At 45.1% G+C, this 26942-nt stretch overlaps 2 protein-coding genes across 4 annotated transcripts in view; both read right to left on the reverse strand.

Moving 5' to 3' along the window:
• Window positions 1-456: 456 nt before the first annotated feature.
• On the reverse strand, window positions 457-16610 carry LOC309876209 (serine protease 55-like; the record flags this gene model as incomplete). Its single annotated transcript, XM_082756213.1, has 5 exons — window positions 457-759; window positions 11556-11695; window positions 13905-14152; window positions 15799-15988; window positions 16316-16610. 5 exons carry the CDS (start codon window positions 16608-16610, stop codon window positions 457-459), a joined length of 1176 nt encoding a protein of 391 aa, XP_082612339.1.
• A 2261-nt stretch (window positions 16611-18871) lies between these two features.
• MSRA (methionine sulfoxide reductase A) overlaps window positions 18872-26942 on the reverse strand; it is a 270384-nt gene continuing 262313 nt past the window's right edge. For all 3 annotated transcript variants that reach the window (XM_082757572.1, XM_082757571.1, XM_082757573.1), the window contains one exon: window positions 18872-19736. In XM_082757572.1, the coding sequence (XP_082613698.1) occupies window positions 19572-19736 (165 nt within the window). In that variant the 3' untranslated portion in view covers window positions 18872-19571. The remainder of the gene's footprint in view (window positions 19737-26942) is intronic.

Here is a 26942-nt window from a genome sequence, read left to right on the forward strand (position 1 = left end):
GATGGTCTTAGTTTGGTCCAGCTGCAAGATAGAAGATATATTAGCCCAACTAATAGCTAGCTCTAAGATATATTAACCCAGACCTAACCACCCACAGCTAAGCTAATCTGGAGCCGAGTGAGCTAAGACCTTTTTTAAGGTTTCCAAGGGGAGCAGCTCCTTCACCCTTGACCTTGCATCTGAGCTCAGCAAACGTCTGAGCCTGATGTGACCCACCAGTCTGATTAAAAAAAAGGTTTTTCAGAGGATTACGAACTCTGTTTTCTGTGTCCTGACTCTCTCATTTCAGGTCTCCAGCCTCTCCATCACTCCCCTGTCTCACTGTGGCGGCTCATTTTGGCGTCTGTGTCCACATCAGTGAGATGGAGCAGGCTGACCTGAGACATGACTTTATGGGTCAGCAGCAAAAGAAGGAGACAGTAGTTCTGACTTTTATTATGTTTTGAAAAATTTTCTCTAGAGTAATCTAATTGCTGTTAGAGAGGCAAATAAAAGGAGAGAATAGTCAAGAAACACCAGCTGTGCCTGAGCCCTGGAAGGAACCTCCCTGGCATTTGCACGGTTATCCACGCCTTCAATGAAGAAAGGTTTCCCCCTTACAGCTGTCTCAGTCATGATCCAGCCATAGTAGTTGTAAACAGAAGTGTAGATCTCATGACTCGGCTTTTCTGTGCAATCTTCTTCCCAGCTGATGATGCCAACCTGAAACCACTTCATGGTGTTCCAGTAGCTGCAAACCAGAGGTCCCCCGCTGTCCACCTACGGCATAAAGAGGACATCAGAGCAGGATCAAACCTCAGGTCTCTCAGATCAGCTGCATCCCCGAGGCTGATCAGGAAAATCAAACTCCACCCCAAGTTCATGAGGTCTTGGGGGAACAGGGACTCAAAGTGTCACAGCTCAGGTCTGAGGTGCCTACAGAATAATGTTAAGAGGAGGAGGTAAGAGGAGCAGATCACTCACAGTCTCCAGCTTGGTGCAATGCCCTGTCCTTCTCAGTCTCTTCCACATCCTCCCATGGCCCTGGATGGATACCTGAGTCTTGTCACCAGGAGACAAGACCCAAGAGTAAAAAGAGACATTTGTTGTGATCTTTCATTCAGTTCTTAGCTTCCCTGGAAAACCAGTGCATATACATGTAGGTGCCAGGTACCTGCTGCTGTTAACTTGGGGACCAGTATCCAGAAACTGAACAAGAGATGAACACTAACCCTGACAAGCTTTTCTTGCAAATGCAGTAATTTCACAAAAAATCTGCTTGCTACTCGAAAGGCAACTTCCACTCACCCAAAACATGCAAGCTTTCAAATGCACTTTGCAGCCATCCGATGAAGAGGAATGTCCTGGCTCGAAAGCCAAGAGCACATCCAGTTTCCTGTGTGACCTCTGTTTGAAGTCGCTGAGCACAACCCCAAACAGAAAAGAAACCAGCACAAAGTGCACCCAGCCAGGAACAACCAGCACAAAGTGCACCCAGCCAGGAACAACACTCCTCTCAACAGTTATGTACATCTTAATTGCTGATCTGCCCTTGCTCTAAATAAGACAGTTTCCTTCCATAGCTTTTTTCTTTTTTTCTTTTCTTTTTCTTTTTTTCTTTTCTCAACTCCTTTGTGTGGCAAATAAAAAGTACAAACATATTTCTGAAGACAGCCAGATTTCCTGGGCATTGTTGTCCTTCCATCTTTGTGCCCTAGTTTGAGAAATATCTTTGCCATCAATATATGAACCCCCTTTCCCCAACAGCTACCCTGACCTAACCAAACATCAATTAGTAAGGAAGTGTCTGTGTGATGCAACTCATCGACACCCACAAAAGTTTACGGCAGAATTCTTACTCATTTCCTGGGATGGCGGCTCAAGGCCCCTAATGAGCTTATCTTTTTTTTTTTTTTTCTATATTCTTTTTAGCTCAACATGTAAACAGGAGAGAAAAATAAAGATAAATGCAGAGCAAATGTTGCTTCAGCACCCAGCACTGTTTGTGCTGAAATGGTTTTACTGTAGCTGCACTATGGTGGTGGTGGAGCTCCTTCAAAGGCAGGATCTGAAGGCATTTCCCAACCCTGTTTTGACCAAGAACTTGTGTGAATCCCACCAGTGACCCTGCAGTGACCTTGGACCCACGCATTATCAGTGCTCTTGGTGATGCCATCCTTTTTGAATGAATGAGCATCTTCTAAGTTGTGCGCACAATTAAATTACTGGGAATTTCACTGCTAATTCCCTCAGGGCAGGCACAGGCCAAACGTATTATCCCGGCAGCGAAAGGAAAGCACTTTGAGGCTCCTACAGAAAGATAAGAAATGAAGTTGGGAGAATGGGAGCTGTTATTGAGGCAGTGACGCAGCAGTGGCTGGTGATCTCTCAGCAGTGGCACATTAGGGTGCAGCACGGTGGCTTTCCCCAGTACAGGAGAAATGAGTACCGGTAGAGCCCCTGCACACTAAATCACAGAATCACAGAATTGATCCCATTTTGGAGGCTGTCCACACTTGTGATGGACCTTACTCCCAGGGCAATTAATACCAATTAATTCCCAATACCTTGTGGCTATCCTTGAGGAAAATTCTTATCGCATTTTGTGGATGAGAAAAGCATGGCTGAAAAGGGATGTGATTTGAACAAGGCAATGGCAGAACCAGGAGTCAAAGCCAGGAATTCAAAGCTATAGATCATGCAGTTTTCCTTTCAAATCAGATGTTTTCCCCTGTTTGTCTCTTTAGCTGTGTTTGCTTTGTTCTCTGCCCAGTCGGCGAGGAAAGAGAGAGCTGTCTGCAGGGCTTGGGGGACCGTCAGCTGCAGAAAGCGATTTAAAACCTGCCCAGAGAGGGAGCTGGGCAATGCTGTGAAAACCCAGACAGCAGCTGCAAATCCACAAACCCTGAGACCCAAATCCTACTTTGGATGCCTTTTCCTGTGAGCTGAGATGGTCTGCTTCATGGGTGCAAAAGGCGCCTCTTCTGAGTTCCTCGGATGTCTGTCATCATCTCTACATGATCTTTCCCACTTAACTATAGCAGCCCGTATGAATCGGGAACCTGATTGCTATAGGGCTAAAGACAGAGAAAATAAACTCAGTTCTACAACACTTTGGAATATCCCTGTATCCACCTTAAGGTCTCAAAACTGTTGGCCCAAGATTTTCCATCTTTGTGTAGAAGACAATGTGGGAAGAAGGAGGTTTGAGTGCTGGTAAAATCACCTCAGCTCCTTGATGTCTCCAGTAGTACTAATTTAATGAACGCTCAGGTCAACAACCCTGAAGACTGAAGTACTTATTAAATGCTGCTTTCAGCTTTCAGCCTCTTGCACCCTAGTGGTGAAAGACTTCTGGTCAGCACACGCACACCAGATGCCTGCTCCTGCTGTTCAGTCCAAGTGGCAAGTTTCTGGACAGTGAAATAGCTGAAAACTGCATCTTTGCTTCTCTTACATGTTTCTTGTCAACTGGAGGATGAGTGAAAAGCAACTACATCAAATCAGATCGTCGCTGAACTCATGCCTTCCACAACTACATGGTAATCCTCCCATTAGGAGAAGTGAGAGCAAAGACATATTAGCTGGCAAATAATTCTGAGTTGTATAAAAATTGTCACAGACTAGCAAGGCGCTTTGTTCACTAAAGCTGATCAAAAGTTTCATCCTTTTAACTACAGCCAAAGACTTTCTGTGAACATCAGGAGCCTTTCTGCTGACTTCAGTGAGCTTTGGCGCAAGAGTGTAATCTTCCTTTCGTATTTGTATTCTCGTCTGCAACATGGTAATTGATCAGAACAAACACGTTCAGCCACATAAATCTTTTTAGGTGCGAGAAGCTCTGGGGGAGGGAGAACAACCCATCTGATCCTCATTAGATGGATACACAGTCCTTGCAAGTCATTGCTGGTTTCATTTTTGTGATGGTAAGCTCTGTGTAAATTGGAGAGAATCAGCGTGTGAATAACAACATTTGCTATTAGAGCTGCCCTGGCTGCAGGAAGCAAAGGTTTTTCCAAAGAGATGATTTCTTCAGTTATTTCACTGTGAATAGACTGTCTTTAGAGGAAGGTTGAAGGACTAAGACCATTTTTAGTGTGTCAGAGATGAATCAGGTAACAGAGTCACCTGGACTTCTTTCATGGGATCCCTTTGAGGTCTCAGATGAGAGCCTTCACCTACTCTTTCCATCCATCTCCTTGCTGGAAAATGGGTGAACAGGATGGCCCTACACCTCCCAGATGGAAGCCATCAGGGTCCATTAGTAGCCATGGTGGCAACGACTAAAGGAGGCCATAATGCATCTGACCAAAGCCCCATGCAGCCCAGACTCCTGTCTCTGACAGATGTCTGTAGCGAGTGCTTGGGAAGGAGAATGAAAAGCAGGGCAAGTATTTACAGAGTTGTATTTACATCACAGTGGTTAATGGCCTTAGAGAGATCTTCATCCAGGAAGTTATCTAATTGCTTTTTGAATCCATTTATCCCTTAGGATAAATACCCACAACATCCTGGTCAGTGAGTTCCATAGTTTAATTATCTGTTGGATGAAAAAGTACTTCCTTCTCTTTGTTTCAAACCTGCTGCCTGATACAGCCATTGGATCCTCCCTCCTTCATGTGTTTTGAACAACAGTGTCAAGAGGATAGCTCTTGACTATCCACTCCTTGGCATTCATGACTTTAGAAATCTGTGCCATATCCCCATCAGACTTCTCTTTTACAAGCTTCAGAGTCTTTCTCTGCTATTCTCTATTCCTCAAGAAGCCTTTCTGTGCCCCTGCTCATCCTTCCCACTCTACTAGTCTCTTCTAATACTGCCTCCTTTCTCAGATGGGGTGGACAGGAATTGCACACAGCATGGGATGTAGGCCTCCAAGATTAGTGCCCTCGCATAACATGCGTTTGTTTCGCTACCTATTCCTTTCTTAATAACTCATAATGCTCTTGTTGCCTTTTTGACCTCCACAGAATGTCGTGCTGATGTTTTTGAAGGACTATCCACAGTCACTCTGAGATCTTCTTCCATGGTAATAGCTAATTTAGAGCCCATTATTCTATGTGTACAGCTGGAGTTGCTTTTCCCTGCGTTCATTACTTTGCCCTTGTCAACAGTGAACTGCATCTGCTGTTTTAACCTCCAGACACTCAGGATAATGAAATCCTCCTGCACCTCTGCACAGTCAGTTTTAATTTTGACCACCCTGAACAGTGTTGTGGCACCAGCCAACTTTGTCATCTCAGCATTTGTGCTCCTTAAACAGCACAATTCCTTGCATGGATCTCAGTGAGACTCCCCTTGTGAGCCTTTTCTCCCATCAAATCCTTCCTCCGTACCGCCTCCCTTTCCAACAGAAGCCCTTCTACTTCATGACAGCTCACTTTCTGCATGAGCCTTTGGTGAGAAATCTCGTTAAAAGAATTTGGGGCATCTCAGCGCGTTATATCAGCTAGATCACCCTCTGCCACATGCTTGTCAACTCCTTCAAAGAATCTGAATCTATCTGTGAGTCATGACTTCCCCTTAAAGCTGTGTTGACTCACTGTAATTGAATGAGAAGCGGCTGCTCTGAGTCATCACACCCATTTCTCCCACTCCAAGGGCAGGCACTCAGTAGGTTTCTTTGTTCAGCTGGATCCAGAGATGTTCTGCTCCCCAGATCTTCACTCACCGGGCACACAAAATAACGCCAGACCCCCCCCTTACCACAAAGCAAACAGCTTCAGTTCAAGGGACTAAAAGCTTCAACTCTAGGGTGCCAAAGGAATAAAGCAGAAGAGATGTTGGGCATCATCAGCATCTCAGGTCCTTGCAATAGGAAGGAATGTTTTTCACAGATTAAAGAATTAAGCCACCATAGCTTCCATGTGTTCACTTGTCTGCCCATATCATAAAATGATCAAATGATGAAAGCTCTATAAAGCCACAGGACACAGGAAAAATATTCTAATTCTTATGAGCTGCACATCAAAGCACCCTTTAGAAGCAAATGTAACAGACTATAAAAGCAAAAATGCCTTTCTAATGCTTTGTTCTGGAGCTTCCCAGGACACCTTCCTATTTAAACCAATCTTAGAAAGAAAAAAAAACAACCACCACACCCTGACATGTTAGCAATTGTTCAGCAATGGAGAATCTATCACAAGGCTCGTGAGTGGGTCACTCTCTTCAATGTAAAGGTAAGGTGCAATAGTAAAGTAAGTTTGTACAGTCATTTTTTTTTTTTTTTAGTCATAATTTTGAATTGAAATTTGGTTAGCTCCAAATGCTAGTCCCCAGGAGACCTTTGGCTGATAGGCAGAAGGTCCTATAACCTCAGAGCTCATACAGATACTCTCCATACGTACAGACTGCAATCACAGCATCATCTATCCTCTTCCATTTACATATTTTAAACAGCTGGAGGGATCGAGCAAGCTTCCCTGGTTTGTGGCCTTTGCCTTGTCTCTCTGATAATTTACCTGCATGAAGCTGATTTTCATCTGCAGACCTTTTCTTTAAAGAAATCTATCAAAAGTCTTCCCTTGCAGATTTTGAGCCTCGCTAGCACCAGTAAAAAGATGCAAGAGTTTGTAAAAGGATGCAAGAGTTTTTGTCACTTCTGTATGGGTTTAGCACTCGCTCTTGTGCACAGAAGGAGGGTAGGAGGGGTGAGTTCAGCTCCAGGCTGATCACCCCTCTGAGGGGGTTCCAGTGCAAATATCAAGTTCCCAGTGCAGTCACATTACCACCAATGGGACATGATTTCAGAGGGGTCAGCTGGACGCCATGGGGATATCCTAAGACATCTAAAATTATACTGGAAACTTGTAGGCAACAGTCCTGCCTCAGATCCATGTGTGTCTCTGTGAGCTAGACACCTTGGATTTGCTTCTAGTTAATGGGAGCGATGAGCACTCATACAGAGATTTATCTCATTTTAAAATAGATAGTTAAACCAGCCTGAATGAATCACATGTTCAAAAGCACTTTTTTCTCTGCATTAATAGAAAGATGATTGGGTAGCTGCAAATAGCTACAGAAAAGGCATTTGCATGGGGCCAGATAAATCTCACCAAACAGCTACTGCTGTAGCTACATGGGGTGAGGGATTTTAGCATCCCAGATGCTACAGAGGTGCTACAGACATTCACAGAATCCCAGAGTGGCTGAGGTTAAAGGCACCTCTGGGCCCATCTGGTCCAGCCCCATGTCCCCAAGGAGCAGCCCCCGGCCCCTCTTGGGGCAGCCTGTGCCAGGGCTCTGGCACCCCTGGGCCCAGCAGTGCTGCCTGAGGGGCAGGGGGAGCCGCCGGGGCTCCAGGCTGGGCCCGGGGCCTCTGGGCCTGGCCCTGGGCAGCGCTGAGCAGAGCCCGGCTCCGGCCTCTCCGCACCTCCCTGCGGGTACTGACGGCCATGGGGGAGCTCCCCCGGAGCCTCCTCTGCTCCAGGCCCAGCAGCCCCAGCTCTTGCAGCCATCCCTAAGAGGAGAAATCCTCCAGTTCTTCACTGGACTCTCTCCAGTATGTCCATGTCTCCCTTGTACTGGGGAGTCCAGAACTGGTCCCAGCACTCCAGGTGTAGCCTCACCAGCACTGAACAGAGGGGCAGGATCCCCTCCGTCAACCTGCAGGCAATGCTTTGCCTAACACAGCCCTTTTTTTTTGCCCAAGGGCCCTTCACCTCAGTGCCCCCCACACCCTCCAGGTCCATTTCTGCACAGCCGCAGGGTGCCCCCAGCCTGTCCTGGTGCTGGGCCTGTTCCTCCCCAGGGGCAGGACTTTGGGTTTCTCCTTGTTGAGCTGCAGATTTGTGTCAGCCCCCCTCTCCTGCCTGTCCAGGACCCTCTGGATGGCAACGCAGTCCTCTGGCATATTCAATCTTCCCAAACTGCTGACTGTATTTGTGGGCAGGACATACTACACATGAAGGAATGTAGTCCTTCTTTGCCTTTTTCACTCAACTAAATACAATAAAACCCAGAGCCCTAGATGCATCCTAGCATTGTTTTGGCCAAGGACAAAATCTCTTGTTGTATAATTCAGTGGAAGGGGGTAGATGCCTTTGGCTGGTGACTCAGATCAGTCCTACACCAGCGTGAGGGGAGTGTGGTGAAGCTGAGCTGGAAGGATCCCACCACTTGTCTGTGGCCATGCAATGATTCATTCTCCTCAAAGTCAGGCCACCGCCTGCCCCCCCCCCTTCATCTGCTGCCAACCTGAACTGTACATGAACTGTGACTTCCAGCAAAACACACTCTGTCCTATATTTCAGAGAAATTCTCTGAAATATAATTGGGCCATTTACTGAATTTTGTCTCGATAGGCAAGGCATTGAAGAGGCATTTACTTTGTGAGTCCCTTATACTCTAATTATTGTTCAAGTTACCATTGCATCAGGGCCTAACAAAAGGTGCTTAAGAAAGCAAGGAATTAGACATCAATTGTGGTTCATGGGGTCATGGAAGAAATGTAGCACACAAAAAATAACACATAGGCCATCTCTACTGTCTGTTGTTTAGCACTTGTACTCCATGAACATCCATTAATGCTAATGTTTATGACTAAATAGAACTATAAGTCAATTACAGATCCTGTTAGTGTTAATTCACAGTCAATCTATATATTTGTCTGAAGAACCACTAGGGAATTGGTATACAATAGATTTTTCTTTTTAAGTGAATGGATTTTTTTTTTAAGTACAAATACGCAGGAGCTCTGCTATTCAATCTCCTTGAGTTATTATAGGAACACAGTTAGTGATCCACAAATTAGTCAAGCTCTGGTACTAGTATGCAGCTACTGAAATGTCTGAGCCTTTCTATTCATGACCTGTTGCCACATGTGGATATTAAGGCAGCGATCAGTAGGATAAAACTTTCACATGACACATGTGAAAGTTTTTATGAAGATATTTAAGTGACTGGTTACTCAAATAAAACCATCATGCTATAATAAGGAAAATCTAGCACACAAATGGCACACAGTGCAAAGACAAGCATGCTAATCTTTTGGATCCAGATCAGGATCATGTGGACTTACAGCCTTCAGTCTAGATGAAACTTGCCCATCTTATCCTGGTTCTTGGCATGAACAAATGTGCCCAGTTCTCAGCAATGCTTAGGAAAGGTTAATGTAATGCTTTTATCTGGTTCATGTCCAGACAAACCAGGCATTGCTCCCAGGTTTACTGTGACCACATCTACACCAGCAAACTCAGCATCACCAGAGCTCGTTCCTTTACCAGTATGACTGAAAAAGAAAAAAATATTCCTCCCTCCTATCTGTTCCGAGGCACATGGGCAGGAACCTAAACTTAGAAAAGTGGTCAGGAGCCTAAAATATAAAAGCAATTCTTTTATCATTTCATCACACAGAATTTATCTGAGCCCATTCAACAACCTTTAACCCCCAACCACAAGTAATGTTTCTAATCCCATCTGGGTGCCCCAGAGACGCAGATTCAATCTGATGTGACAAGATAACATTTCCTGCAGAGCTGTCCAGAGAAAAATCCAGTCTTTATGTAGAAAAGTAGCTCAATAGAATGCACTTTGTACAATGTGCCTTGCCACCTACTGAGGGCTTGTTGCAGAGCAAGCATCAGGCTGGGACCTGGTCTCCCAGTTCCTTACCTGGTAGCCTACTGCAGGCAAGCCACCAGATTTCTGAACCAGCCCAGCAAGGCTAAAATATGACTGCTTAGCCACCCAAACTCAATCCCAGAAAACTGTCCATCAGCAAAATCAGTGCTTCCCCTAGAACAAATGAGCAAATCCTGATGAAAAGTCATGTCACCTGTTTCACTCCTGAACAGACTTACTTCTAGCCTAGGGTACATTTTTGCCTTGTTCTCATTATTTCAGGTTGCAAGACATTTCTGCCTAGTCAAACTTCTGCTAAAAGTGGGCAGTTGCTGGGCTATGAGCATTATCATACATATAATCATTGTGTACTTTCCCTGCTTGGAAAGCTCACATTTCTATTTCATTTTGCAGGCTACGCTAACATTATTGTAGATCAAAATAGCACCCTCATCAGCTTTCTGAATACAGGAGATTCATTTTGCTGGGTACAAGTGCTCTTGCTGTTTCACCAGCATAATTCAGCCACAGAACTTAAGGCTGGGCTGGGAAGTGCATTCTTTAATCATGTTAATGTTATCCTGTGGCAGTTTTCTTTTTAAATTTTTTGATTGAATTTAATGGAGGTGAAAGTCACTAGATGAATGGCTTCACAGGCAGATGCTCTCTGGCTAATCAAAAAATGATTTTGCAAAGCAAAGCTTTCCCTTCCTTGCCTAGGTATGGCCCCAGCTTGCGATGGCTTTGCAGTCCACAAGCACTGCACCTCAAGCTCAGGGACTTCTCTGAATCCTGGCTCACTGGGTTAGATTGAAGGGCTCCTACAGGACGATGCTGTGCCTATAGGTGTCTGACTGTCTGCCCCCCTGCAAGCAGAGGAACACTTCTAAAAGACCCTTGCTTAGTAGAGGAGAGAGACTTCAGCCCTGTTCCTACCATGGCAGAGGCTGCAGGGAGAGCTGCAGGGAGAGCTCAGTCCTCATTGAGCAGAGAAGGGGTTGGAGGTTGGATGCTGTGAAAGCAAAGGTGCTTTTTGGCTTTCAGACTTTGTTTGACACCAGGACAGCAATCGTGTACATAGAACATGTTCTGAGGGCATAGTTTGGGTGAGGTTATCCCACTTCTGGGCATTTCACAGAATGACAGAAAGGTTGAGGTCAGAAGGGACCTCTGGAGGTCATTTGCTCCAAGCAACATTTGTTTCAGCTCTCTCCCCTTAGCAGTCCCTGCTATCAAACACCATTGAGCTCTATAATTTAGCTTCAAAGCTCCACCGTCCTGTATCATTAACCCGTTGTGACATGTGATGAGTTCTGGCACCCACAGACTTACCTGCTGTGCCATCATAGGACATTTCACAGAATCACAGAATCATCTAGGTTGGAAAAGACCTCCAAGATCACCTAGTCCAACCTCTGACCTAACACTAACCAGTCCTCCACTAAACCATATCACTGAGCTCTACATCTAAACGTCTTTTAAAGACCTCCAGGGATGGTGACTCAGCCACTTCCTTGGGCAGCCCATTCCAATGCCTAACAACCCTTTCAGTAAAGAAGTTCTTCCTAATATCCAACCTAAACCTCCCCTTTTGTGCTAGCACCAAGAGCTCCCTTGGAAATGTTTCTAACATTCAAACTAAACACTCCTGGACTCGTTTCCCCACCCAGTCCTTTTGCTTCGACCCTCCTGGTCAGATTTTCCTGTCTCCAGCCAGTATTTAACTCCTACCACCACTGCACAGGGGTGTTTTGGTCCCCACAGGGACACATCCTGAGATCCACTACTACTTTCCGAGAGCCCTGCACCACACTGCCTTGGTCAATATGCATTTGCTATGCACCAGACAGACAGGTCCTCAGCCCCTGAGCTTCTTGCCTCGTGTAGAGAGCCTTTAGCAGCCCTAGAAATCCACAGGAAGAGTGGATGTTCCTTCGTGAAGTGAATTCACCTCTCTTTGAAGGTCCTTGTTCCCCCATAGGCAATGTGGCTGTTCTGGGGCATGTTTGCTTTACCTGGCAGGTGCCTCTTTCTCCTCCCTCCAGCTCAGCACACAGCATGTTCTCTGGTAGCTGCGGGATGTGCTCCAAGCACTTCTCCCTGCTGATGAGCTTCATCCGTGCTTTCTGCAGCACGTGGGATGCTGACTCCTCAGCTGCTAACCGACAGGTAAGAAGAGAAGGATTAGCAAACCTTGAAGAGCTTGTAAGGGTGAAAGCACTGTTGGAGACTCTTGGGACTGCTCTCAGGTGAATTTGTAAAGGAACTCAGGGTAAGAGGGGCTCAGGGCACAACCAGATGCTCTGGGGGCCAAGGAGGCTTACAGGGGCTGTCTGGGATATGTTTGTGCTCTTGATTAAATGCCAGCCTAGGAGATGGGTAGGTAGGTGGTGAGATGGGAGGTGTTGATGGGCAAAAATGAAATCCTGGGGAGTGGAAGCTTGCTAAATAGGATTTGAAACAATCACTTATTCCTTTAGGCGAACTCTGGGATGTGATGGGATGGCTTATCCTCTTGGCCTTGGTGATGCTCCAAGATGAGCTGCTTGGGTTTCTCATTCACATTTCTAGGATACCCAGCTTGGATGATTTTTCACGCAGCCCTGTGTGAGCCCATGTGTGAGTTCCACTGAGCTTTCTCCAGAACAGACGACCTAGTTCTCCACATGCTCTCCTGGGGTGCTGTGAGGCCATGCCTCAAACAAGGGACTGGCCACATCTTTCACAAAGGAAGGAAGAACACAAATAATTGCTTTTTCCTTCTCTTGAGATGGAAAAACAAAAATCAAAGTGGGTACCAGCAAGCAATGAGAAATTTAAAAATATTCATGCAATACTCATGGCTGCATGGAAAGCCTACTCATTTCATCACCCACATTTGTCTTCAAAATAAGCCTAAGTCTGAAGGATAAAACTGTCTTTTGAAGGATGTCACAGCTTTTCACTCCTTCTTGCATAATTCAGTGAGCTAAATCATCCCAGAACCTTCAGGAAGGTGGAACTCAAAGGTAAAAGATGGAAAGTTGTTATGTTCCTTTCCTAACTAACATGGGGCCCCTCCATGGACGTGTCCGCACAAAGAAATGCTTTAATGTGGGCATCCCCAAGGAGGTGGCTCTGTGTGAGCTGGGTTTTATTGACTGCAATAAAAGAGGAGTCAGCCTGGTGCCACCTGCGGTGCCATTTGAGAGATGTCCACCTCCAAAAGATGAGAAATGACCCATCTTTCCTCCCACGCAGGAACAGTGTGTCATACTATGGTATGGCCCATATCACACCATCACATGTCACTCTCAGCAAACTCGGCTTCTCCCATTTTTCTTCTGAAACATTCCCCAGATTGAAGGGCTGATGCATTGAGCTCCTGCAGGGTGCAGTTCGGATTGCAGAGGCAATGCCACCCTAACCACACAGCAAAATGAGGCTCTCCTCCCCAGAACCACACCAGGTATTTTGCAGAGACTAACTGAAGAGAAATCCTGCCAAGTTGCAGAGCGACTCTGCAGCATTGCCCCTGCTTTTCTGTTTCTAAGAGCGTGTTACCTTGGTGAAATGGAAGACTTTCACAACTAAAACACAGCATTGTGCTGCGCTTTACTGCTACGTGAGGTGAATGAAGCATAAGAAGGAAAATACAGAGGTTCAGAAAGGAGATAGGAACCCTATGGGGTAGAAGAGCAAGGATTAAACGGGACGTTAACTTACTACCTCTCCCAGGAAGGACTGGTAAAGCCCCAAGACACCACCCTGCCCACTCTGCCCTGATTACCCCTTTCCAATAATTAAATAGCTCATTAGCCATTTGGTGACGTTTGTTCAGGATAGACATTTTGGGTCACAGTCAGTGCTGGAGCTACTTTCATTAGGGCTTGAATGAGAGCAATTAGCAATAGCAATCTGCCTTTCTAAATGAAAGAAGAGGAGAGGGTGGTCAGAACCATCAAATCAATGTGTTTAATGGAGGCATTATGCCAAAGACAACCCTAAATCTCCATTTCCCTTATGCCAGACCACTTTAGACCCATTATATCTCACCCAGTACAGCTGGGGATTGTCTTACTTTGGGTGCTCATAACAGCAAGCAAGAAGGCAAAGTCCTTGCAGAGCAATGGTGGGCTCTAAGGTTTCAGGTGGAGCATAACACTCTCAGAATATCGGAGACTTTTCTCTGGGGCTGACAGCTTCTTGCTCTGAATGGACAGCCAGTGATGTGCAGAAGCTGCCAGGGTCTGGATGTGTTTACAAAGGAGGTAGGGAGCAGCCACTAGTATGGGTAACCCCTGCCAGGGGAGAACATCTACTTTAAATGGGTAAAAAAACAGCCTCCATTAGCAGATACATCACATCTCCCAGTGGTGTCTCACCTGCGCCTGTGGTTCCCCATCCAGCAATCCAGCAGTGTTGCCATGTGTCAACGTCATGCATGAAGGGCAAGCAGACGGGGATTTTCTCGTTGCTGAACTCAACGGGCGAGCTGAGCATGATCAGGGCAATATCATGTTTCATGCTTGTTCTGTCAAAGTTTTCATGGATAACCAAGCTGTCTGGCTTATGTTCTTCCAGAGGGTGGTCAAGGTTAATTCCCCCTACTACAACAGTGAGATCTGGTGGCCTTATAAACAAAAACAATAACAACAACAAAAAAGAGTATGCATGAGCAAACATGAAGACTTTGTGTTATAAAGGTTGGTGCCTCCTTCCTCAGAGCAGCAAATTGCAGAGGCAGGTTAGCTACAGAAACCACAGAAATCTGCCCTCACTTCCAGGCAAAGCTCATTTTCAGGGGAAGCAGGAGCAGAGGTAGAACATGAATGCAACCAAGTTATAAATAGCCCAGGTGCTAACGAACAGATGGAGCAGGCTGGGTGTTCAGAATCACTGTGCCCTGGGCTGGCTGCTCCAGGCCATGCTGTCCCTGGCCAGCTGCTCCAGGTTGGGATGCCACAGGTCATTTGTCACCGAGCAGCTCTGGCTCTTGGAGCTCCCGTATTTTGGAGGGGACTCATGGATGGTTGGATTCTGTCCCTGGGTTGATTTATCCAGAAGCTGCTGGATTAATAGCCGACTACACATAAGGTAAAGGTGTCTGCTATACGAAAGCAAAAGTAATTTGAGAGCTAGAGTAAACTGGAATAGAATATACCTCTTTTTACAAGGTACCACAACCTGTGTAAATGTACAGGAACTCCTTGGGAGCCATCAGAATATAACATCATGGCCAATTATACAAGGCTGCTCACACTGTCCTTCAAAATACTCTGCATCTGGACCCTGGTTATGCAGATTTATTCCCTTTCTGGATCTTCAGGTTATGCAGATTTGTGCAAATTCTTTTTCTTTTTTTTTGTTTTGTTTTGTTTTGTTTTGTTTCCTAAAGGAGGAAAGCTTCTCAGTGCTCTCCTTCTGGTTCCATCACATATATTTTGCACTTGATCCCAAGGATATACATACCCTACAGTCTAAGGAGCAGTGTTATCACCCCCATCACGCCTGGGCTGTCCTCATTTACCCTGAGTAGAGTAGAGTAGCGTAGAGTAGAGTAGAACAGAGTAGAGTAGAACAGAGTAGAGTAGAACAGAGTAGAGTAGAGAGCAGCGCAGAGCAGCACAGAGCAGTGCAGAAAATGAATAGAACAGAACAGAACAGAACAGAATAGAATAGAATAATAGAATAGGAGTAGAGTAGAATACAATACAATACAATACAATACAATAGAAGAGTTGAGTTGAGTTGAGTTGAGTTGAGTTGAGTTGAGTTGAGTTGAGTTGAGTTGAGTTGAGTTGAGTTGAGTTGAGCTGAGTTGAGCTGAGTTGAGCTGAGTTGAAGGGACCTTCAAAGATTATCTAGTCCACCTGCCTGACATCTTTAGGGCTAACCAAAAGCTGAGGCATGTTAATGAAAGCATTGTCCAAATGCCTCTTTAACACCAATGTACATGGGGCATCAACCACCTTTCCAGGAATCCTGTTCCAGCATTTGACCACCCTCGCAGTAAAGAAAATTTCATAATGTCCAGTCTGAACCTCCCCTGGCACAGCTTTGAGTTACTCTCCTGCATCCTGTAATTAGTGGCCAGGAACCAGAGGCCAGCACCTCCCTGTGTGCTTCCCCTCCTCAGGGAGCTGAAGAGAGCTGTGAGGTTGCCTCTCAGCCTCCTTTCCCCAGACAACCCAAGTGACCTCAGCCTCTCCTCACAGGACATGCCCTCCAGCCCTTTTACCAGCTTTGTTGCCCTCCTCCAGACACATAAGTACTCACACCTCATCTGCAAAGCAATGGGCTGCAGTTAAAATCCACAGCGCGCTGATCATGGTGCCCCCGCAGATATGTTTCCCATTGCTCTGGATGCTCACTTGCCACGGGAACTCCCCAGCCTTGGCATATCTCCCCTCTGTGATCCTCTTGCCAGTCTCCAGAAAGGACTCATAAGATGGTCGGAGGCCACACTCTGGGTACAAAATGAGACACGTTGCTCATGTATGGCTGCACCACTGCCTGTACTACTAAAAGAGGAGGGCAGGATGCAGGTTAAAGCACTGGTCCAGGACCATCCATGCTACTTATTCTCTACCAAAGCCCCTGGCATTGCTGCAACTTCCCCCAAAAATGCCTGGGCAATCTGGGGACTAATAGGGCCGTAGACTGCTTCCCATAAGCAGGTTGGATGAAATCCTTGTTGAGGGAGTAGAATGGAAGAGTTCTGTGCCAGGTATAGTACAAGCCATGCATGTATGCCACAAGGCACAAGGAATCAACCCAGGCCAAACTCATTTACCGATGTGTGTGTATCCAGGAGGGGTACCAGTTTCTCTCTGCTGTCCACCTCTGAAGCTACCAACAGGTTCACTCTTCCATTCACTGCTGAACATAAAAACTGGGGAAGAAACGCCTGCATGGATGCTGCTGATTAGAGAAGTTAAAATCCAGAAGGTAAGGAGCAGCATGTTCATCCCACACTTGGACCGAAGCTCTTGGATGATGTTGAGGGCAGTGATGCTTCTGCAGACACATTCCTCTGCCAGGAGCAACCAGAATGTGACCTCACACGGTTCATTCTCTTTTGCTGACATCACAGTCAGAATCCAGCCTTCCTGAGACAATGAGGGAAAGCTCACACTGCCCTGGCCAACAACTCAGTGATTCCCATGAGGCTTGGGATTTGCTTCAGCTGTGCTAGGCATAGGGCATCCTGGACTGGATTTCACTGGGTGCAATAGTGGACTTCTCAGGCTGGGTGCTGTAGCCCTTTTTGGTTCTCAAACCACCTTTTTCTCTTCAAAGACCTTACCTGCTGGTCCTGCATCGGTTTTCATCTTTGAGAAGTGTGGAAGCCTATTAAATTTTGGATGATTTTTTTTAGACCTTCTCTAAATCTTCAGAAGAAAGAGGCAGCTGTGTGTTGGGGCAAGGTTCAAACAGTGCCGAATCAAAAGTATTGTGTCAAAGATGCTGAGGCTGCCACTCACTTCTTCCCCGAGAACTGTGGGCAACTGTTTACAAGGCCAAACACAGCTTAGAAAGCTTATCCATGAATCTGAATCATTTCACCTTTACTGATCTTGTCTCTGCTGCTATTTGTACCTCCAGCAACAACTGCAAGGCATCAAGGCCAAAATTCCACTCTAGTGTATCTCCATAATTAATTGGGTGGGGGCATAATATTTTGGTTTGTACCAGTTTTAACATCAGTGGACCTATCTATGTTGATTTCTAAACTGATGTATTATTTCCATAGGGACAGGACTGAGAAGAACTCAACCAAGCTCAGGCCTGAGCACAGCTATATTAAGTACAGAGCAGTGCTTCCTCCAAAGACTTTCCAGTCTGTTTCAAAACAAGAACTTGCACGGAGTAGGAGGGAAGGGAGGGGAAAAGACAGAAGGGAACCAAGCAATATTTTATGAGCAAATGATGATTCAGAATATGAAATGTTTTGCCTTGTACATGGGAGCAAATCAGGAGTTATCCCACTGAAGGCTGACTTACACAGAGGTTAAAAATGCATAGGAGGAAAGTCAGACTTTATTTTCCTCTCTTCTTTGCTTTTATCTTACCCCTTGCCTAGGAAATTGGACAAAAATGCTGGTTTCCTTGACAGTGAGCAACAAAACATTTCAGTGGCACAATGTTAACAACAGGCGATCAGTTACTCTAGCGGCTGGAAATCCCAAGTGTGATGCGAGCACATTTTGGGGCAGCTCCAGAAAAGAGCCTAGCATGATGATCCTGCCAGTGGTAGCTCCTCTCAAGCTTGCCCCAGGTGTAAGTCTGCTAAAAGGACAGGTTTCCTTAGCTTTTAAGGCTGGAGTGGACTAAGCACCAGCCAAGGGGAAAGGGAAGAGGGAGAGCTAATTTCTCTGGCATGGGGTTGTTGCCCATCTTTGGATAAACCATGCAGGACTGCAGCACTGTATTTACAAGCCTGAAGACTTTTTAGAAAATCTGGACTGCTAGGTAGTTAAAGCAGGCACTCAGGGAACTGTTTGGGGTCTTTCTGAGCCTAAAAGCTGAGCTAGTGAGCAGGAAGACACACCAAACCTTGATACAGAGAGAAGTGCCATGGAGACCTAGCCAAAGGGAAATGCTGTGGATGTGTCTCTGCATCCCCATCATATGGCCCTCAAAAAACTTTGTGCACTCCTCTGCCCTGAACTGCCATGTCAGAACAGGCTCCTGCAAGTTTTCCCCAAAGAAAAGCAAAGTTGCTCCTTTATGCACCCCTGAGGAGGCACCAATGGCACATGTGCTTCAAATTTAGCGATTAGGACAGCCTCTGAAATGGGAAATGCCTGAGAGCCCACATCTCCCACTGCTCTGAGATGTATCATAAGCAAAAAGCTGGGCAGGTGGGACAAACCCATCCCCATCTCTCCTACTGAAACTGTTCATCCTCATAGGTTACCCCATAAGATATATATATATATATCCCATTATATCCAGCATCCATGTAGTATATTGCCTACATCTGCAATGTCCTTCCACTGTAGCTTTTAGTCATTTGAGATCCCTATCCATAAAAATAATATTTTTGCCTCTTTCTGGCTGTCCTGCTATTTGTACACACACTGGGGCAGGGACAACCCCACACAGGAACAGCCTCCCCCCCACCTCCTTGGTGTGGGCTCCGCAAGTTATTGAAGTACAAATAAATAATCATAGGAATAATTGAGTTGCAGTGTGGCCAATATACTCCTCTGCACTGTCTTGCACAGATAACACAGATAAAAAAGCCCTATTTAATTAGCAGGTTGCAGCTTTTTATAATATTTGATACGTTTTCCGGATCTACCTAGACATATATTTAGAGGCAGAGAACACATTGCAGACAACATTTTTCTCTCCTTTCTTTATAATTTATTGTAGTGCAGGAAACAAAATTGATTTCTTTTTGTGTTTATACATTTTTGGAACTGTCAAAAAAAGAAATATCACATTACAATTTTTACTTTTTTTTTTTTGTACTAAAATTGCTCCTGAAAATAGGCACTATAGGTGATATTACATGTTGCTGTGAAAGCGGAATTGTAAGAGAATTATGGATCTTATAAATTCATCATTCTCAAAGACATCAAACTACGGGGTTGTGATAGTTAAAATGAGCACAACCATGTCTCCAGAAGGCTAAGCTCCAGCATGAGCAAATTCATTAATGCAAGAAAATAACGATGTCTATAAGCAGTAGCTATACAAAGTGGTTAACAGGTGCAGCCACCCCCTAATTCATCTTTTAGCAGCATTTCAAGCCAAACTTTTTGAAGTTTCTTTCCTCTCCAGATTACGAGATTGCAAGGAAGCGCAGGGAACTGCACAGAGCAATGAGCTGTGTTTGCCAACAGGTGCAATTTCTGACTCCGCTTTGGGTTTTAACGCCAGTGAATTGGAAGCTGCTCAGATTACAGAAAGCCACCCCATCAGGGTTCCCAAATCTTTATGCACTGATGCTGTGGGCGTACTGGAAGACCTGTCGGGGCTGTCAGACCTTTTCCAAACAACCCCCTAGAACAAAGCGGAGGCAGTGTCATGAGCAGCAGCTATTTCTTGATCCCAATCGGGCAGGAAATCCCCGTTCCCCCGAGGCCACAGTATCCGTCAGGGTTCTTGCTGAGGTACTGCTGATGGTAATCTTCGGCGTAATAAAACTCCGGAGCCTCGCGGATTTCTGTTGTGATGGCCCCAAAACCATTCTCTGTCAATACCTGTCAAGAAACAACATGGAGAGCCATTAGTGGTTTGTTGGCTCCTCTGCTGATGCCTGACATTAGGTTTCCTCTCAGCTGCAGCCACAGACATCTCTCAGTGCTTGGACCACAGTTGTAGCACATCCCTGAAAGCCCTTTATCCTCGCCCGCACGTAATTTTGCTAGGACACATTGCAGGCACCAAAGCGCACGTCAGCGAGAAGAGGTAGTGCGCCCTCCAGTTTTAATGGCTCATTTGTTTAATTTGCTCTGGCCACACATTCGTTCTCTCCTCTTTATCAGCCACACCAGGCGAGGCTGTGGTGCCATCAGCAGAAGTGGAAAACAGATGTGAGAGGCAGCAGAGCAGACTTTGATCGAGCCTGGCTGCCTGCCTTGCAGGGGTCTGAGGACTTCACCTGGCAGGTGCCTCAGCTTGGAAATGTCTCTTCCAGCCCAAACTGCCTCATGCCAAGAAGAATTCTGGTATGAAATTTGAGCCCCACTGATGTCAGTGGGAAATTAGAACATTTGGGCTCTTTTCACAGTTCCTGCAAACCCCTTCTTCAAAACGAACACTTCCACCATGGCAAGAAGGTACTTTTAAGGCAAATTATGGCTCATTTCTGAAAGATTTGCCAATGCGTGGACCAGTAGCAGTAATCACTTAGCAGGAAAAGAAGGAATGTGGGTGGGGATTTTAAATTAGACTTTAACTTCTGATATCCCCTAACTGAATTTGAAACTTCTGAAAGGTTTCTGATGGAGGAAACTTTTTTTCACATGACTTGCCATACATTTTACCTACTGATTTTTTCTTTTCTAAGGAAAGTGGTGAACGCCAGCATCTTGGAACCAGTCCTCATCTCAATGGGGACATAACTCATGTTCACTGCAGTCCATGATAATCTAATAAGCACTTTAATTGGTGTCAGACGACAGTGTTTGCTGTTGCAAAGTACACCTGTGAAGCACCAGATGTAGGTAGAGCTGTGTCACTATCAGCCAGCCTTGACAGCAAGATCAACTTTAAGAACAAAGGGTTAGCATATAAACTGATTACCAGACAAATATGTGTCATCTTATCATACTGAAAAATAAAGCCAATAAAAAGAAACCATCACACAGCAGCACAAAACCAGACCTGGAAGGACCTGTAGTAAGTCGTCTAGTCCTGCTTCTTTCATCATGGTACAACTCACAATAGCCACCTTACTCCCAGCAGACATTTAGCTATTCCTCAGAGATCTTCAGATACTCCAGGTCCCTTAAAGAGTCCATTCTAGTTACCATAGTTACCATCATAGTTATCATAGTTATCACAGTTACCATCCATTTAGAAAGGCTAAAGGGTAGCCTGGATTAAGCCCACGATTTCCATTTAAACACACTCTTGGTCATATTCGTCATGGATGTGGAAAGGAAATTATTCCCTTCCTCTTTATATTGGTCTTCTACATACCTGATGACTCTTTTTTAGGGGGTGTAGGGACAGGACAAGGGGTGAAGACTTTAAACTCAAAAAAGGCAGGTTTAGCTCATTTATGGTATGATCCCGTATTTGAATACAGAGGGATAACAAGCCCAATTTCAGAATCTGGCCATATTTCCCCACATTTTCATCTTTGGGACAGGTTTTGTCCCAGGGGAAGCAGACTACTTACCTGTCAGATGTATTAGCAAAGAAGATAAAAAATATGAAGGTATGTATCACAACAGGCTGGCAACCACTAACAATGAGGTGTCAACACAACTGCTTTTAGAAGCAGTATTTCATTTACTTTCTAACATTTCTGGCAAAGAAAAGCACTTTTAACATTATCTTCACTGCAGAAAGATGGCACAAACTCTGTCATCATGGGCATTAGTCATTTACTTGCTGCTGTAAATGCATGCAAAATTGGCTTCCCCCCTCGTCTGAGTCATGAGGATGCTGCTGGAGGGATGAATATTTTTCTACTGTGCAAAACAGTATTTGTTTCAGATTTTTACCTGGGACTTTTCCATCATTGGCCTAATTTTGTCAGCTAGAAAATCCATTCTGTTCAATAACATACCACAAGAGGGCATAAACATCATTTATCCCTTTCAGAATTACTAACATCCTATTAAAATCCTGCACGCTAAATAAAGCAGAAGCCCAGGACAACTCATTATATTGCACTTTGGTCATTAGCAAAAGATACCAGCACTCTTGTCAGAGGCAGTGGGAACCCCAGGCTCCAACACTTTGCCAAACACTACCTTGAATGTTTTGATTTTAAATGGGAAAATATTTTCCTCGCACTTACTGTGTCAGTGCAAAGATAAAAACATCACTGGGAAAGATGATGAAGTTCATGATGTGCTGGCTCTGGCAGGTGTAAATCAGCCCACTCTTGATTGATTTCCTGCCACCGAGGCAGACATAATTTGACAACAATCCTGTTCTAGCAGACTTTTGAGTCCTCGCTTTTTAGTCCACACGATTCCTGAGCCATCCAATGTGAGCTCCCAGTACGATGCTGCAGCCAAAAGGGCTACTGCAGCATCTGCATGGAGAAAGGGGAAGGAACAAATGCGAGAGCGTGGAATCAACCCCTGGGACATTTCCCACAGTGCAGGAAATTTTTAAAATACTATTGGATCTTTTTCCCTAAAAAATACTCCACTGCAGTTCAAACAGATCCAATTCATTAATTCAGTCAAGGGACTTCTGTGGCTTTTGTCATGCAAGAGATCATACTGGAAGATCACAGCCATCCTTTAGCTGACTATAAACCAGCCCCCCAAAAAACTGGCAGGCTTCAGCAGACAGAGGCCAAACCAAACCAGAACCCAAGTCCTGCCCAGCCAAGAAGGACAAAGAGGACACAGCCAATTCAGTACATCAGGATTGGTGCTAGAGCACGAACATGTTGGAGCCACCACTGGGAACCACAATGCTACCACTTTTTTAAACAACTTGTGTACTTCTGGAATGTAAAAGATTTTGTTTGATGAGTTTTCTAATTTACTATAACCTGCAAAAGTTTGTTTTGTTTTGTTTTCCCTGTTATTTGCTTTGAACTTGCTTCCTGACCATGCCTTTACATCCTCTGCTGCAGAAACTAATTCCTTATTCGCTCTGTCCATGGAGATTTTGGTTTTACACCTCTGCCTTAATCCTGCTCAGTCATTTCTTCTGCAGGCTTCAGGGTTTGAGGCTGTTTAGACTCCCCACTCATAACTCAGGTCAGCCTTCTTGCCCTTTTCTGCATCTTTTCTGGTTCTATTTTACCGCCTCATTGAGGTGGGGTGACTGGAATTGCACTCTATTCAAGATCACTGCGGATTTACTCAGTGGTGTACTTACATTTTCGCTTTTATTCGCCATCTCTTTCCCAGAAATTCTTTGCATTCCACTTGCCTTTCTGACCTCTGCTGAGCACTGAGCAGACGTTTTCAAAGAACCATCTGCAATGATGCCAGGACCTCTTTTGCGGGCTAATTTAAACCCTATCATTGTGTCTGCACTTGACTTTTATCGACATGGAATTTCAGCAGCTATTTTATTGCCCAGACATTTGATATTGTCAGATTCCTCTGCAACTTTTTGTAGTCGTGTCTACTTTTGCTTACATGGAATAACTCTATACCATCAGCAGATTGCAGCACGTCACTGTCGACTGTCTCCCTTTTCCAGCTCTTTTATGAGGATATTGAACTGCACAGGTTCCCAAGACAGATACCTGGTAATCTCCCTTCATTGTGAAAACTGCCCTGTTATTTGTATCTTTTATTTCCTATCTATAACCAGTTATTCAGAAGGGAAACTTTCCTCTTAATCCACAGCAGCTGACTGCCTTTAACTCACCAGATCTCTTCAGAAAGCTACGTCTGCAAGACAAGAGTTTCCTCTTCTAAAGTCACATCGATTCTTCTCTGAAACACCCTATTCTGTGTGTGCCTACCAATGTCTGATCCTCAGCCTGCAGTGCAAAATGCCTTTAGTTCTGCTGGATCATCTTGGAGGCTTCTTAAGCACTTTCCCTCCTGGTAGCACCGAGGCTGGAGGTGTGCACTCAGGCACCGTTTAAAGCAGAGCTGCTGCTGTATAGTGCATGCACAGGACCAGCAAGTGGCACAAACTGTCAGTAGACACGACCTTGGACACGCACCACCATGGACTGCAGCAATCAAACCCTATTTTTTTTTTCTACTTGCACTTTGCCAGTTGGTTATCCAACCATCTGCCACCTAAAACAGTACTCCCAGCCCCATCTCAGTCATCATGAGGGATACCCATGATGCGTAGATGCAATTAGAAAGGCTTTAAGGGACATCCTCGTTTTTTGTAGTGACAGTACCATCTTCCAGACATTCTCTCTTTATTACCCAAAGGCCATGCACTGAGTCACTGGGACTCAGCACAGTTTGCATGTCAGTGAAATCAGTTTGTTCCACGTGTTCAGCTCAGTTGTGCTTGGTGATGTGAAATGCTGTCCTCAGAAGGGGAGTTTATGTGCTAGACTGCCAAGGAATAAACCAAACCTGTGTAACCAGAGGGTTGTCCTTCACTTATTCCCAAGCAATTCTATTTAGCACGCGGTGCTCCTGCACTTGGATTTGCTGCTGCCCTCTGAACTTACTATAATTGCTGCTTCAGCTTTTTGTAGCCAGCTGATTATATTGAGCCAAAGTCTGTCAAAATATTTAATCATTTGACATTACAGCATGGCAACAATGCATTCAAGGTGTTTGGCTCCTCGTTTATATTCAGATAAAAGTAGCTGGTGCTTGTAAAGTGCCTTAAGAATTGGGAATGAACTGCCAGAAAATACACGATTCCCTCGTACCTCCAAATACTTGAAGGACTGGATTGGAAGCCATTGGCGTTTTGGTAAATTGTGTTGAAAATGCACAGTTCATGGAAGTTTAGAGGAGGGGTTGAACCCACTTATAATTTTGACAGAAAAAGCTTTAGAATTGGTTTTGTTAAATGAAAGCATTTAATTTTCTGAGCAGAGGCATTAGTAAAGCAGTGGAGCATTAATTGGTTTCGAGCATTTTGTGGCTTTTAATAAAAATAGCATCATCTTGCTTGATTCAATATGCACTTTCAAAGCAAGCCTACAGCCTGTGCTCAGCCGAAATACCCAGTTTGTCTCGTGTCTCAGCAAGTTCCACCGAGCTACTGCATTTCTAAAGCCCCCTGTAAAAGCTCTGATGTTGAAAATGCCACGAGGAACCTTGACACCTGCGACAGCCTGTGCTTCTGGATCATCATCCATCCTTGGTGTCAAACTGTATGGAAAGTAACCTCATGATGCTGAGTGCTCCAGCCTGTGTAAAATGTGTAGGGCTCCCCAATATTGTATTGACGATTTCCTATCATCAGCAGCAATCCTGAAGCTGGGTTCTTCTGTTCAGAAGCACTTAGGGGTGAAGGAGCTGAATTATTTCAGAAGGCCTGCAGGATTTAGTCCTTTGTAAGATGGCAGTAGGTGTGCCTCCTAGATGCATCACCTCAGCAATATATTATTTTAAAGTGTTTCCTTTGTGCTGCCTTCAGTCAGCTGGAGCACCACACTGGTAAACACTCAGCTGTTATTCTAGCTAACATTAACAGTTTGCTGTGCTTGGCCCAGTCTTCTCTATGTCACTTACCGATGTTGGTTTTTCCAACCTAATCAATGTCAGTGACCTCAGCAGAGCCCCGCAGTGGGCTGAAATCACGTCTAGCTGGTAAAATCTGCATTCGCATCCGTGGAGGTGACCTCTTTTTGGAATTCACGTGTTCACCCGCCGCGAGCCACCCAGGCGGCACGATCCTGCCAAGGAAGACGTGGGAGCAAAGGGAAAGGTGGCTCCGAGCAGGTGTCTGCATTCCTCTGCTTCCATTTACCTCTCTGCATAAGGGACTGGAGGATATTGATACACTCAATAGGTGCTGCGAGAATTGATTAGCTAATGTTTTGCGCAGGGCTTTGGAGCGCTACACAATTAGCTAATGCTTGCACAGGGTTTTGGAGTGCTATGTAATTTCTAAGTATTATTAATACCCTCGCAGGGAAGCTGTCGAAACTGAGAACTTTGCAGCTGCAAATTGGGCAAGACTGAAACTGGGAACGATCCAAACGTGCTGGTACAGATTCTGCATGCTTCGTAGCATGGGCATACGGATCTAAGAGCAGAAACAGTGAAACACGCTGTCTTCACAACTTGCCTTGGTCTTTTCTGCGATAGAAAACTATTGTGACTGCAGGATAAATCTGGAGTCATAATCATCCTACAGGGAGCACACATAACCTGGTCAAAGCGGAGAGATGCCGCAACAAGAGTCTGTTGGAATTGTTTATACGAGGGTAGTTTTCCAGCAGAGCACAGGGAAAATGCAGATAAGAAAGAAATACAACAGATACTTAAAAGATGATGGTGCAAAGTGCTAAGCTGAAGAATCTTGATGCTAATCTATAAAACTGCAAAACTGACTGTGTCGGAGCTTGGAGTCTATTGACAAAAGCCACACACACAACAGAGCACATCATCTGAACTGAGTAAACTGAACCGAGCTAGAGATACGGCTTCACGAGCCTTAGGGGAAAGCTGTATGTATACATATAGCCTGCTCTGTTGGTTTGAAGATCTGCTTGCTCTGATAAATACTTAGCTTGAAGGAGGCTGTTTGGTCACTCATTCCTGCCAGAGGGGAGAGAATTACTGGGCTCGGATATAAATCAGACCTGCCAAGGTAAATCACTGCTGGCTGATAGCCTGGATATTAACATAACTGAGGTGCCGAGTGGTTATGCTCCGAGGGACCAGGAAGGATCAGGGGTACAGTCTGATATTTCCTGCTGTTTTACATCTGAGTGTGCTTCCTCTTTGCCTGCAACAAGCAGTTATGCCAGCTGAAATGGCAGATTTGTACAGGCAGGTTTCTTTGCACCTTCTAGCAACGGGAAAAGACGAACGTTGAATTTGTCCTAAATTGTATTAAATGGAACTGACAGTGAAATAAAGTCTGTGGTTCTATTTTTTCCTGTTGCACACTGATCCTAGAAACACGCACGGAAAGGAAGTCGCATCCTCCTCTCCATCACATCAGTCTAATTCTGGATTCAAAGCTTTTGCTCCAGATACTGGCTGGTATAACAGGATCAACTTGACCCGCAGTCTTTACAAGCTTGACCTTCAGAATAGAGCTTCCTGAACACCCGTCCGGCCTTCTCTTGAGGGACGAGAGATGAAAGTGAAGAATGG

The sequence above is a fragment of the Aythya marila genome, assembly GCF_965140915.1.
Source record: "Aythya marila genome assembly, chromosome: 3".
Taxonomy (NCBI): domain Eukaryota; kingdom Metazoa; phylum Chordata; class Aves; order Anseriformes; family Anatidae; genus Aythya; species Aythya marila.